Below are 14,015 nucleotides of genomic sequence, written 5' to 3'. Positions count from 1 at the left end.
AAGCGTGAGCATCATCTTGAGATACAATACTAGTTTCCTCTTTTGTTGTAAATTTGATTAATTTTCCCTATTATTATGAAAGGGCAAAGGTCACATTTAGCCTGAGTAAACTGTGTTGGCCTTTATAGGGTTTTAAATGATCAGATCTCCTTACAAATGTCTCTTTATTTTTTAAACTGTCCTTATTTATTGCCTCATGATCAACACATGCTCAATCTTCCATGTTGGTATGTTTGGTTCTGAAATGACATACAAATAACAAGAAAGTACATGGTGTTTATAACTAGGTTGATAATTTACCATAAACATCTAATATCAGACGAAACAAACATCATTAAATACATCTGTATCAATAACCTAGATAATTAACAAAAACACAGGCATATGTAACTAAATCTATGGTTTAAATACACGTATACTGCCATCTATTGGTAGAAATGGTAAAACTCTTTTACTCTAGGTCTCCTTATACAGCATATGCTCTGGAGTCACTCAAGCAACAGCACAATACGGTGGGAAAATAAATAACAGTGCAACAGCAACATCTCTTAGCACACAAAAATGGCTTTTTATTAATCTAAATTTTGAACTGTATTGAATCAAACATTATACCGATTTATCGAAAACTTGATTCTTCAGAATCAGAAACGGTTTATTGCTAAGTACGTTACACATACAAGGAATTCTGCTTGTCGATTGTTGTGTGATATAAACATTTATCCTCGAGGTAACAAGATTTAGATCAGCCCAACCCAAAATGTTACTTGGACGTAACCACGGTCAACACAACGTTAAGGAAACCAGTTAATTTATAAAGCGCACCAAAGGAACGCTAGGTCGAATATTTTCATTTGTTTAGGTTGAGGCCGACACGGCTCGTTGGTCTAGGGGTATGATTCTCGCTTAGGGTGCGAGAGGTCCCGGGTTCAAATCCCGGACGAGCCCATATTTTGGTTAGGTTATTACTTCCTTGCTGTCAGTATATATCAGTGTCCTCCGACTCGATCACATTCCTGTTACTCTGCTTTGGAAAGAGACCTCCTCATAACTACACAGCCACATAAATATATGATTTAATAGATTTAAGTGAACATAAATGTAAAAATAAATGCATATTTGTTGATGTCCTGTTTGATTAAATTAATTTATTTCAGCATTTATTTATTTATCTATTCAATTATACATTTATTTATACGTTTATTTATTGCTGATATTTAAGTCGGCCTCCATCTGCAAGTAAGGCAGTAAAACATAGAAATATTTTTCAAAACAAACTGACCCCGACGTGATTTGAACACGCAACCTTCTGATCTGGAGTCAGACGCGCTACCGTTGCGCCACGAGGTCTATGACAAATAATACAGTTTACGTTGAGAATACTTCATCATAGTAGTTTAGAAACTTTAGAAAGCTGGGCTGTGACACATGCCATGGCCAAATATGTATAACCATATTGGGCAGATATGTTCTCATCATGTTATCAGGAATTCATAATGTGATGATATCAGGAAGATGCTGAATTGGCCGGTTAGCTCAGTTGGTTAGAGCGTGGTGCTAATAACGCCAAGGTCGCGGGTTCGATACCCGTACTGGCCAGGTTCTTTTGTATGTCCTTCCTTGATTAAATTGCTAGTGATGTTTCACTTAATGGTAGAACGCATTGTACGTACAGAATTTGTACAGTACAGTGTGTTACCCAGTCTATGAATGGAAGTTGGAATATTACTTCACTATGAAACATTTAATAAATACTTGCATTAATATATTCATTATTAAACACATAATTACATACACGAATGTATTAATACAAATATAAGACTAACTAAATATATACATGTATAGATACAGTCATCAAGTTAGGCTTACTTGGAACAACGAACGTGGCGGAATTATAACCTTTATAATTTTGCGACGAGTCTCGAAGCCATTCTGTGTGTTCTTTACTCAAATCCGAACGTGAACGTGTTCGTACAAGCGTTGGTGGTATAGTGGTGAGCATAGCTGCCTTCCAAGCAGTTGACCCGGGTTCGATTCCCGGCCAACGCATCCTTTTTTCGAATAGGCCACATCCTACCGCAGGCTTCCTTTTAAGTAATGATGTATCAAAACCTTTTACCGTACAAAATTGCATCTTACAAGAATTTCATGTAATTCTAAATCTATACAATTGTTACTCCTCAAATAAACGTTATTACTTCTGTGAGAATAGTTAAATGTGGGGGAAAAGTTCTTCTTGATATTAAAAGTATTGTATAGAGTTTTTCTTATATTAAATGTATTGAAGTTGATTATTATTATTTTACATTTTTTGTTTATCCCCCCAAAAATTCTATGAGCAAACCATAGACCTTTAGGCCCTTAGAGGACACAGTGCTAGTAACATCAGAGAGCTGTGTTCCTTTACAGTGTACAAAACCACAGATTTATTTTTATTTTTCCAGAAATTCCCGTAACTCCAATTTTGCTTCAAGATGATAACATTTCCCTTCTTATGCACTCACACCTTAACTGAGCCTGACTTCCGGATCGACGTTAGAGAACATAACTTAATTAAATCACAGGACCACTTTAGAGCAGCATTTCAGCAATACCATACCTCCTTCAGAATGATATGATAGATCTGGTAGGGTCACGAAATGATTATATCATTATATAATGAAAATATTGACTTAAAACATTAATTTATTCCTCAAATATTTCTCTAATCTTTGCTATTATCTTTTGAAACACTGGATAGTTTCACCTGTTATGGTCTATACAACTTACTTAGTCAACTAACAATGTGAGAAGGTTAAAACATCTTCTCAAATTCTCACATTTGTAACCTTGTGATGTTTTAACCTTGAGAAGGTTAAAACATCACAAGGTTACAAAGTTATACTCTGCCTATGTCACACACTCGCACACACACACTCACACACACACACACACACACACACACACACACACACACACACACACACACACACACACACACACACACACACACACACACACACACACACACACACGCACACACCATATCACCACATATTTAGACTTGACATAGACTTGCCGAAACAGGAAATGTGTTTCTCTTTCTCCCCACTTAGTTCATTTGTTATCCTATTCACCAGTGTTAATCCTGCTTACCCTCTTTTTCCCTCTGTTGCCATGGATATGCTATTCCTATGGCAACTGCAGGCCTTTGTGGATGGCCTCGGGCCCCCACTGTAGAGGACTCTCTGAACCTTTCATTACACATTCCCTTCAAGCTCACAGACAAATCACACAAGTAGCACATACTCTAACTCTGTCTCTCTAACTGTCGCCCGTTTCTTCATCTCTCCATCTCAATTTCTCTCTCTCTGTGCCGCCGTGCTGCTCTGCCCTTGTAATCACACCACTGTGCCTTATTCCTAAGTCCTTGATGCTCGCACTTGCTAAGCCTCACAGCTGTTTGCCGTTTTAGTGTTCATATCTGCTAAATTACACTCAAGCCTTTCATTACATATGTGATACTAGATGCCAGCGCTGGTTGGAATATGACAGTGTTCAGATTTATAGCACTCGTATCGCTGTCATAAGAGTAAGCGGCCCAAGCTTTCTAATTTTCGGTGGCAATGGAAACCAGAGCTCCATCTTTAAAGATGCATGAGACGTCCTCAGCTATGGAGAGTAGAGATGGAGAGAGTGAAAGTAAGGGAGGGGAGAGGCTCGTGCAGATGTCAGTGAAGGTGCAAGTGAACAGTGTCAAGACTGTTCACTGCTTGTGTGTGTGTGTGTGTGTGTGTGTGTGTGAGGAGAAGGTGGGGGGCCTCCACCTGCTGAATGAACCCCGTCAGCGTTGGGGAGTACCATGGGCTGCGGGTGGGATCAGCCTTGCTCAGCATCGTGGCGGGCTGCATCATCATTGGGGTATCCAGGGAGTGTGACGCTGATGCTGTAGGAGGGATCTTCCTGGGAGCGGGAGGCCTCGGTGAGTGTGGGTGGAAGTTTTTAGGAACTACTGACCCAGTTGTGGGAAAGGTATTTAGTAATGATTATTATTATAGCCATTGGTTGTCTTTATTGCTTTTTGCTTTGAGCCTCTAAAACCTTACATGAATATTTTTTCTGTCATGTCACTAAATATTGATGGATATTAGTTAGTGTTAACAGCTCAAACATAAAATCAACATTCTTTTATCACCTTAGTATGATTTTTCTTAATTTTTTTTAGAGAATAGATTTAACACATACATCATTTTGACCTTTTGGAGGCCTCTATGGAAATTTCACATACTTCTGTTTTTAGTCTCAGAGACCCCCTCTTCGACACATGGTTAAATAATAATCCTGACCCTAATACCATTATTCAAAACAAATCATCCATCCTTAACCCACCAGCGGAGAATTTTAAGAGGTTAAGTTACCTCACTAGGTAGGAAATCCTAGTCTACATTTTTTTTATGAATGATTTATTGGAAAAAAAAGGAATACATGATTTTCCATGCGTTACCAATAGATTTTTTTGTCTTACTTAGTGTAATAATTCCTTACTGTAATTTCCATCTTCATTGAAAAGGCAAGTTTAGGTTGTGTCGGAGGAAAGTGCCACTTGGGAACTTTTCTAGATATCATTATCTCCACATATACAACAGTGGGATCTGTGGGACCCCAAACAATGAGGATGTAAATCTTCTGTTCTCCTCAGAAAATCTCCTCAGAGTATCGTCTAGTTTGAGGAGGAAACACTCATATCTGACGAGCAAACTGAGGAATATATATATATTTTTTGTTGTTTTTTATTTAAATCCCAAATAAATGAAAGTTCTGTGGCCTGTGACATTTTCCCTCTACTGCTCTTGTAAAAGACACCATGTGATCACTTGATACAACAGTGTAACTGGAACCAACTGAAAGCCTCAGGAGTTTCACTGTCAAGATGAAGGAGTGAGGAAGGGAAAGAGCAAAGGGCAGGGCTTTGGATCCGAGGCTGACAACATCAGCATGCATAGTTAATGGTAAATGTATTCTCACTGTTGATCTGATCAGCTTTCAATAATTAATTTGTGTTTTAATGTGCACAAGAGTTGGGCAAATCAAAACTGAGCACAGCAGCTTGACAGAGACATTCACTCTGGCAGCACTTGTGCAACTAAGTAGCATCTAATTATGTGTTTTGGGGCTCATGTGCCTTGATGCCTCCTCCGACACATAGGCTGACTAATGAGTGCGAACAGAGTGTTCTCGGCAAATTCTCTTCACTCCTTCTGCAGTTTCATGACATTTTAAGCACATGCATGCTGCATCACAGCCACCCTCAGGACCTGCCAGGGTTTAATGTCAACTCTTGTGGCTTATAAGGGAAATCAATAACTGTTGAATTGGAGCGGAGTGCCACTGAGAGGCACAGCAGCCCTGCGGTTCAGATATTAATTTATACTTCGAGCCGAACAGGAAGAAACATCACACGCTGTATCTGGTACACTAAAAATAATCTCAAGGCTATGTCATCAAAGACTCTTATTGTTGTGATGTATACACTTATATGCAGAGCTGTTTGACTGGTGTGGCTCACATGCAATTAATCAGATATCCCTTTATAATGAGATTATTGTTTTTTGCCTGCGGTACACAACATTTTCCTCCACTCCTAGTTTTGTTTCTGTCCACTTTAGTGCAAATTTAGGTCAAAAATTTCATATGATTGATGATCATTTCTTTCCAAGATTGTGACAAATATTCTCACTAACATTGCAGTTGTTACTTCTTATTTATCCAAGCAATAGTGGTTAGGACACTATAATAAAAGTAGTGTTTTTTATGTTATTCATCAATTTAGTTATGATGTCTGCTTTCTAGGCCTGCTCATATCGATCTACCCCTTCATAAAAGCCTGGCTGAACATCAACCATATTCTTCCATCCTTTGGTAAGTTGTTTGATTTGAACGTTCAATCTAAACACTGTTAAAAGATGTTTAAATTAAAACATTATTTTGGCTCTGTCTTAACAACCCAGGAAACTTCAGAGTGCACCCCACACCCGCCCAACCCGCTCACGATCAACCTGTGGAGACACTTAGAAGAGAAGGTGAGTGAGTGAGGAGCCAATGCTCAATGTTTCAACAAAAAGGCATCCAACCATATACATATAACTTTAAAAGATATGTTGTTCAGTTTGATGTGATTGTTTGTGTCCAGTATATGTTGATAGCAAATCTGTCTGCACACTCGAGAGCTGATAGTTAACACCAGTGAGTGAGGTGTTGGGTCTAGGTGGTTGTTGACTATCAATCATCTTACTAATGTAGCATGGGGTGCACTTGAAAAGTAAAAAAAAAAGAAAAAGAGAGAAAAAAACAAACATGTTTTTTTCTTTCATAACCACTTTTTATTGACCTAGATGGAAAACATTATGAGACCGAGGAAAGATGTGAGAGAAAAGATTCAGCTTGCAGAGAGAATCTGACTGGAAAATGCACGAATGTAAATATTGCCAAAATATATATCATACAGTAATGTACTGTGATTACAAAGTATAAGACACAAGAAAATACAACTTGAAAAGAAGACCTGCATGTTTGTACTCCAATGAAAATGACTAAATCATTTGCATATTCAAAGCAAACACTGGAAGTCAGTGATATTTTAATCTTTCATGTTTCATAGAGGTCATTTGTAAGTATAAATGTAGTCAGAGATTCAGATATTCTAGAGATTTAAGTACCTATATACTGTATAATATACCCCCATGATTATATCTAAACGAGATATTATCACACTGGCTTTGTGCATGAAAAATTAATTATTCATATAATTTGGGCATAATCTAACATATATAATCCATCACTAACTCTTGAATTAATTTCTTGAATATCTTTGTAGAACATGTAATAAACAGATTTTTTGTACAGAAAACACATGCATAAATATATCCAAACCCAAATGTTCCTGTTAAATCTCACTGGTAAAATAGAAAAACATTGTTCTGGAGTTAATAAGTGAGTGAGCATTACAGGAGCAATTAGCTGTGCGATGGCAATTTCTCCTTTAATTTCCTCATCATGGCATCGATTATCTCTGTTATGGCTATGTAACTGCAACAATACAGTCATATAAGATTTTATAGAAGCTGCAGTTGCTTATACATGTTCGTAACTGCTGTTTGTTTGACCTGGTTTTATGTGGCAAAGACATATAAGGTGAGTACATGTGACCACATAATAGACAATTGAAGTATGTGTGTGCGTGTGTGTGTGTGTGTGTGTGTGTGTCTGTGTGTGTTTTCCCCTGAGATAATATTTTCTCCCATTTGCCAGCCTTCATAACACAAACAGCACTCAGACATCCACAGGCTGAAACATGAAGTGTTACACTGAATGTGGCACATGTTGATCTGCTCTCCTGCAGAGACCTCAGTAAATTAAACAGTATGTTCTAGACATGCTCTATATGGAGAGTGTGATATATAAATACAAACTCCCATGTTTTCGCCAGGGACTCAGAGTCAGCTAAATCTGGAGCATTCTAAGAGTCGAATGGGAACCTTTGTGGAGGGCGGACCGATGGCTGAGACCAACCCAGATGAGGGGTACGTGGACAATATTTATTGACATTCATAAATTGCAAGAATAGTAACAATGAGCCGGAAGTGGAGGTAGATCTGTGTTACAGTTGACTTTGACACCAGAGGCTCCGGTTCACATCCCGTTTTTGAAGTCTCAACCACGGTCATCTTCTAACATTAAAGAACATAATATCACATTAACCAAATAATTACTCTTCCTCAGATCTACAACCACACCAGAATCTAATCACAGCATTCATCATTGGTTTACCCTTGATTGTTTCAACATCGTAATATTTTGACACACTGCTATCCAATACTGCAGGATTGTTTGGGATGCATCACAAATCCTCATGTAAATGCCCCAAAATGAATTAACTGAAACTCCAAAGACTTTTAGTGACACATTTTCTAGCACATAAAGCAGAGTGTTAACCCTGAACACCCTCATGAATAAGAACAAACACTTTAACTTACTATAGTAACAGAGATATTTCTAGGATAAGTCATGCTTTTATTTCACTGTAATCAAAGTAGTGCATTGATTTCACCTACACTCTTTAGTAGTATGTGTCAACTTTTATCTCTCAGAGTCAATTTCTGGTTTGAGGCAGTCACTGCAAGGCATGAGATTGATCTACGCGATTTGATAGCTTATTTATTGTCATGTCGCTCTTTTGTGATATGTCCAGTAACCATTTTTTATGCTGTAGTTTAAAAGAGAAGGTGTTGAGGTGCCAAAAATATGGTTTGCCTTGACAAGATAAAGCAGTTGCATTAATTCATGGACAAAATGATTAATCACTTTTAATATAGAGGGGTGGTGTTGATTGAGAGGGAATTAATCTACCTGAGGAAATGAGTCATGTCTCAATATTTCTGTATCCGCTGCCCTCAAATATGTTTTATCACATAGCTAAATTGTTGGTAGATTAGCAAACAAAACACCTTACATAAGAACATGTCCTTTTGTGTTGCCTGTTCAAGCCGTTCAGAGGAGAAATGGGGACTTTTAAAAGTGAACATTACAAAGTATCATCTTCTTTCACAGTCACTTTGGATGGTTGGATATACATATGTATCAAGCTTTTTAACAAAACCTGTTAGTGAATTATATGAAAATTTAAAATAATTGTTTTTTCAATGCTTGATATTGTTAAATCCAGACAATTCAGGTCCCGTTTTTTTGCAATGCCAATGTCAGTTTTCTTACTTGTTACTTCAGCTTCAGGTATGAAATAAAAAATTCTGTGGGGCAATCATGTAAAATGCTTTTTTTTTATATATATATGTTCATTTCATCGTATTAGTCACATTCCAACACACAAATTATGCAGTACAGTCTTTTCAAAAAAACCGTAGTTTAAAGCTGTAGATGAATTAACACAACAGATAAAGACAGACAAATACTTTTCGAATTTCTAATCTTCAAATTTTTCTTAGAGATCTTTGAGTTCATCTTCATTAGACAGACCAAATACAGCATCTCTTCCTCACGTGAGTCATGCTCTGTTGTGTTGCAGGACATCTTCAGACATGCCAGACATCTTATCTAGACGGAAACTTAAGCAACCACCTGCTGATCAAGACCTGCCATGATGTCATCACATGACCTGAATGACCGATATTATTCAACTTCCCTCCTAAATCTTCTTCATTAGATGGCTTTCAAAGGTGGGACAAAAGATAATGATTTTCTGTAGAATTCTGGCTGAACTTGCTTGTTTGTTGAGAAGACCTCATGACATTGTACTTGTGTGGCCTAATAAACACCTGCAAAGATTAAATTGTGATTGTTAGAGAAGTATTTCCACACTTCCTGCCAATGAGTGAAACTAATTAAGCCCAGTAGTCCCACATGTGTGTGTAGATCATCTCACCATCTGACAATGTTCTTGTCTGCCAATTAAGAAATGGTAATGGTCGTTATGTGATGATGGGACTCATGCAATATCCGGCTCAAGTTCCCTTGCTTGTATTTGTCATGAGCGAAACTAATTGGAGTACATGTTTGCAGACAGACCGACACACACAAACAGCTACATCCGTTGCATGCACCCACTGAACTGCACCCCCAGCAGTGAAACATAATACATTGATATTCAGGACAGCACAAGCAGAGTGGCGGCTGCATGGGGAAGAACGCTGTGCTCTGACAAAAACTGTGGCGTGCTGCAAGGATGAATAATGTCAGCGACAGTAGCCAGAAGAGTCTGCAGTGCCTTGATGACAAATAGCAGTCTCTTTGTCAGGCCTCAAATCACAACCACTCTGTGTCTGCGTGAGGTTTAACAGCGGAGGGACACATAACAAACGGCTAATTGCATCCACAACGGGTTAAAGTGATTGGCAATTAAAACTAGCCTGAATAAAAAACTGAATGGGAACAACCCTTTAAACTAAAACTGAGAACATTTAAAGGTTAAGATGTCCAGTCACCTATAAAAAACAAACTATAGGCTGCATAAATGGTCTCAGCAAAAAACTGAAGAGGAGGTGATGCTTTATTAATATTTACCAGCCCTTAATAAGAACAGATTATGGATTGCCAGGTGGTGTTTATCCTCCTTTTCTGTTAGTTTTAGCTCTTTAAATCATTAGAAAGAACCTTCAACCTCTGACCTTCTGAACCCTTTGTTAAACACACAACTTACTGAATTTGTTGGCCTATTAGGCAACACTTGCCCCTTTCATCTTACAGACATTTATAATTGCCAACCTAATTATTAATTATAAATGACTTATTAATGACTTATTTGATTTAACACTTGTGACCATTTCACCTCTTGGCAACCTTAAATTAGTTCTAAATAATGACTTAAATATATTTCTTAAACATTAATTAAGCCATTAGTCACAACTTATGACTCCTGTATAAAAAGTGGCGTCATATTATTTAAGGCTATTAACTGAAAACAAAATAACAAAGAAACCGACTGTAAATAAAATTTTAATAAAAAAAATGATGAAATAAGAAAGTAAGTAAAAGGGGAGCTGGTGAGCTACAGGCAAAGTGCAACAGCCTTCACCTTCATCATCACACACACACACACACACACACACACACACACACACACACACACACACACACACACACACACACACACACACACACACAGGTTGAGCACTAAATGGATGGGCGAGGAGGAGACAGGAGAGCCTCATCCAGAGGTCCACAGAGGAGAGAAGATGCTCCGCGCGGCGGATCAAATACATGTATCAATGATATAACGACTTCGCACCCGCCACCGGAGAGATGCCTCGCGCATATGATCGGTCCCCCCCCCCCCCCCCCCAGTTCTCATTGCAGGATGACCTCTCCGGTGCTACGTGCGTCTCGGTCCACATCAGGAGCAGCGCGCGGTGTTGCGTCTGTGTGTCAACTCAGAAGAAATGCCATCTCACTCACCTAAGAGTGATCTCTCCCCTCGTTCCCCTCTTTGCATATTCCTCAGCAGGTCGGATCGCGTCGCTTTGGTGTTTCCTTGGTAACTGATTGAATGGCTGTCATGACTTGTGCCCTCAGGAGCGTGAAGCTACGAAAGCAGGACGAAAACCCCTCGTTTGGTGTTATGCGTCCTTTCAACCTCTCCGTAATTACACCCCGCTAATTAGACTGGGAATCTCGGTGAAAATCTACTGATCAGACAATGGAAAGACTTGCAGTACATCGACATACAGGGTAAGATGATTTCTTTTTTTTTTTTATGGGTTCATTTTACAGGAATGTACACCAGTGCATTAATCGTGCATTTAAATGCGTTCTGAGAAAAGCTGGTTCATAATTAAACGCACTGTTTGTAATGCATCCGCTGTCATAGTTTTACTGATATACACATTTACAAAAATCCTTTCCCCACACCCCCTTTCTTCATTTGCACTGTATGCTCTTAAATGGATGCATGCTGGAATGAAAGGGCTGATTAGATTGCAACTAAATACTGAAATGCCATTCACACCATGGCCTTGCTGTCATAAATGTGAATGTCAGTGCCATTGCATACATTTTACTGCACATAACTAGATCAAATAAGTAGCAATCATGATCAAGCATGTTTGATTATTAAGCAGCACGTATGCCTTTTTTTTATATGGTGTTGCAAGAGTCACAGGATGCATGCAGCTCATTTATACTCTGTGATAATACAACAGTGTAGATGGTTGAATTCCCAATTAATGGTCCCACCAATTCTTGTTTATTTCAATGTTTTTTTTGTTAACCTGAGTTACACGACGTGCTCTGTATTTGTCACATGGGTTGTTTTACATGGAAATTGAGCAAAACAAGCAAAATCATATTCCAAACATAGTGTTGTTCATTTAAATGTACAGTATTCTGAGCTTTCCTTCCTCTTCATGAGTGACAAGTTTCTGGTGTTTCTATGATCTAAACCAAAGCTATACAGTAAGAGCAAACTTTAACACCTACCTGCATAGTGGCCAGTATATTCAGCTTTTATGTTATCAGATTTGTATCATGATATGTGTAATTTAAAGGGGTAGCATGGCAGAGGGATGCATGCTCAGAGCTCATTACACAGAGTCTCTCAGGGGGGACACTTCACTGAATGCCCACAATAATCACTAGATATTTGTCCGGTAACACTGGTGCACCCAACAAAAGCAGGGTTATCAGAGGCAGAGTTTCTTTTCAATTTGTCTATCCAAAAAGATTCTCTTACATCTGTTTTGTCATTTACAGACAAAGATGTTTCCTGGCTGTGAATCTATTTAAACATTGCCATGGGGAAGAGTCTGGAGTGAAACACAGGGAGATTTGATAACACAGTGAGAGAGCTCGGAGGAGAAGACATGGTCATCACTGATAGAAACACTGGCACCCCTGTACCTAAAAAGGAGCCCCAGAAGAAGACGAGGAGGAAGTCTCGCCCTCATGGCCTGCCCTCCCCGGCGCTCTGCTGTGCCTGTGGCCTCTGCATCATGCTGGCCGGACTCAACATCACCCTCGTGGGAGCGTTCGCCTTCAGCACACTGGTGCCTTCCGCCAATCCTCCGATCATCATCGGACCTATCCTTCTGCTGGTGGCCTTCTCCTTTTTCGGGGCCTGTTGCGTGTGCAGCCGCCTCCCCCCTCCCCACAGCTCACGGAGGTCTAAGGTGGGCGGCAGGGGTGCGGGGCTGATGGGACACGGCGGGCTGGCCGGTGGGGCAGCGTTTGAAATAGAAATCAGCGAGCACACGCTGCAGGATACCACAGCTGTGCAGCTCAGCCCCACATCGTCCCCTGGTTCATCTCGTGCATCCAGCCCAGACAAGGAGGCCCCTGACGTGGCCCTACCAGGACCCTGCAAGCTCTTCACCATGGAGACCAACGGCCCTGCTTCTGTTTCCGCCACCGCAGTCTACTCAGCCTCCACAGCAGCAGGAGGGGAGGTGAGGCTCAACCTGCCACGTGAAGAAGTGGTCGCCTAGCAGAGCAGAAACTCTCCCAAGCCAGTGTAAATATCCTTCTGGACTGAGGGCTTGCTGGATGTGATCGTGTCCTCTGGTTTACGTAGTGCCATATTTCTTGTTGTGTACAGAATGCTTTTGATTTTCTTGCTGTGCAGCCAACTGGTTATTAGCATGCAAAATTAATGAAACATCCAAGTGTTTTGTGGATCATACGTTTTGGGATTCAAATTCCTACCTCTCTTGTGCTGTTTTTTTCCCCTTACATGGTATTTGTTCTTAAACATGGGGCATTATGAACAGTTTATAAACAATATTTATCTTTCACTGCTACTCACCATTCAGCAGTGATTTGAGAGGGCTGGAAATAAAACTATGAATGTTGATTTGTTCTGGACACGTTAAGATTAGATGTGAAAGGTCAACAGTGAACTGTGCCAGTACATCTGTTGTGACATTTGGTATTTTGTGTGCCGTTCTCAGAGCTGAACTTGTTTTGGGGGCACACGATATCATAAGCCACAGGACTCCCAAAGAAATATCCTCTCACCTGAGATTAAATTCTCTGCAATTATGGTTCTTTTCACAAGTAAGAATACACACTTCTCTACTGCAGCCAATATATTTGAAATGAATAACGGTCCAACATCAAAGCCTCAACACATCACCACATTATTTTATGAAGTCTCATTCAGTTTCAATTGAAGGCAATCACAACTCACAGTTATAGGGCACGTTCATCATGACATTTACAGTAATTCATAAACAGTGCAATGCAGTTTAGGTCATGATCCAAGCGGGGACATATCTCACCGTGAGGCACACAAATGTGACATTATGATGATTTTGTCATCATGAATTTGAATTCACAGCGAGACTCCCGGCAGAAATGGTTTACAAATGTGAAGATGTGAATTTCACAGTACTGAATTTTTATTATATGACAAACTTAGAAGTTACCTGCCACTGAACCGTGTATATACAATAGATGCAAGCCAAGAAGTCTGACATAATTTAGATATTCAGATTGCATAAAGAGAACGTATTCCCCATCACTGTGATGTCCTCTTA

General features: G+C 39.5%; 2 protein-coding genes and 4 non-coding genes across 6 annotated transcripts; 5 read left to right on the top strand and 1 right to left on the bottom strand.

Moving 5' to 3' along the window:
* Window positions 1–873: 873 nt before the first annotated feature.
* Window positions 874–945, top strand: trnap-agg (transfer RNA proline (anticodon AGG)). Its single transcript has one exon. It is a non-coding gene; the product is annotated as a tRNA-Pro (tRNA).
* A 330-nt stretch (window positions 946–1,275) lies between these two features.
* trnaw-cca (transfer RNA tryptophan (anticodon CCA)) lies at window positions 1,276–1,347 on the bottom strand. Its single transcript has one exon. It is a non-coding gene; the product is annotated as a tRNA-Trp (tRNA).
* Window positions 1,348–1,522: 175 nt separating this feature from the next.
* trnai-aau (transfer RNA isoleucine (anticodon AAU)) lies at window positions 1,523–1,596 on the top strand. The gene has a single exon. It is a non-coding gene; the product is annotated as a tRNA-Ile (tRNA).
* A 378-nt stretch (window positions 1,597–1,974) lies between these two features.
* trnag-ucc (transfer RNA glycine (anticodon UCC)) lies at window positions 1,975–2,046 on the top strand. Its single transcript has one exon. It is a non-coding gene; the product is annotated as a tRNA-Gly (tRNA).
* A 1,764-nt stretch (window positions 2,047–3,810) lies between these two features.
* On the top strand, window positions 3,811–9,131 carry kncn (kinocilin). The gene is made up of 5 exons (XM_054596063.1): window positions 3,811–3,958; window positions 5,827–5,895; window positions 5,985–6,056; window positions 7,463–7,556; window positions 9,056–9,131. The coding sequence occupies exons 1-5, from the start codon at window positions 3,811–3,813 to the stop codon at window positions 9,129–9,131; spliced, it is 459 nt and encodes a 152-aa protein (XP_054452038.1).
* A 3,213-nt stretch (window positions 9,132–12,344) lies between these two features.
* tmem275a (transmembrane protein 275a) lies at window positions 12,345–12,965 on the top strand. The gene has a single exon (XM_054596062.1). It carries the CDS (start codon window positions 12,345–12,347, stop codon window positions 12,963–12,965), a length of 621 nt encoding a protein of 206 aa, XP_054452037.1.
* The last annotated feature ends 1,050 nt before the right edge of the window (window positions 12,966–14,015 follow it).

The sequence above is a fragment of the Anoplopoma fimbria genome, chromosome 3 (assembly GCF_027596085.1).
Source record: "Anoplopoma fimbria isolate UVic2021 breed Golden Eagle Sablefish chromosome 3, Afim_UVic_2022, whole genome shotgun sequence".
NCBI classification, from domain to species: Eukaryota; Metazoa; Chordata; class Actinopteri; order Perciformes; family Anoplopomatidae; genus Anoplopoma; species Anoplopoma fimbria.
The sequence above is the reverse complement of the archived record's forward strand: the minus strand, read 5'-3'. Positions and strand labels throughout refer to the sequence as shown.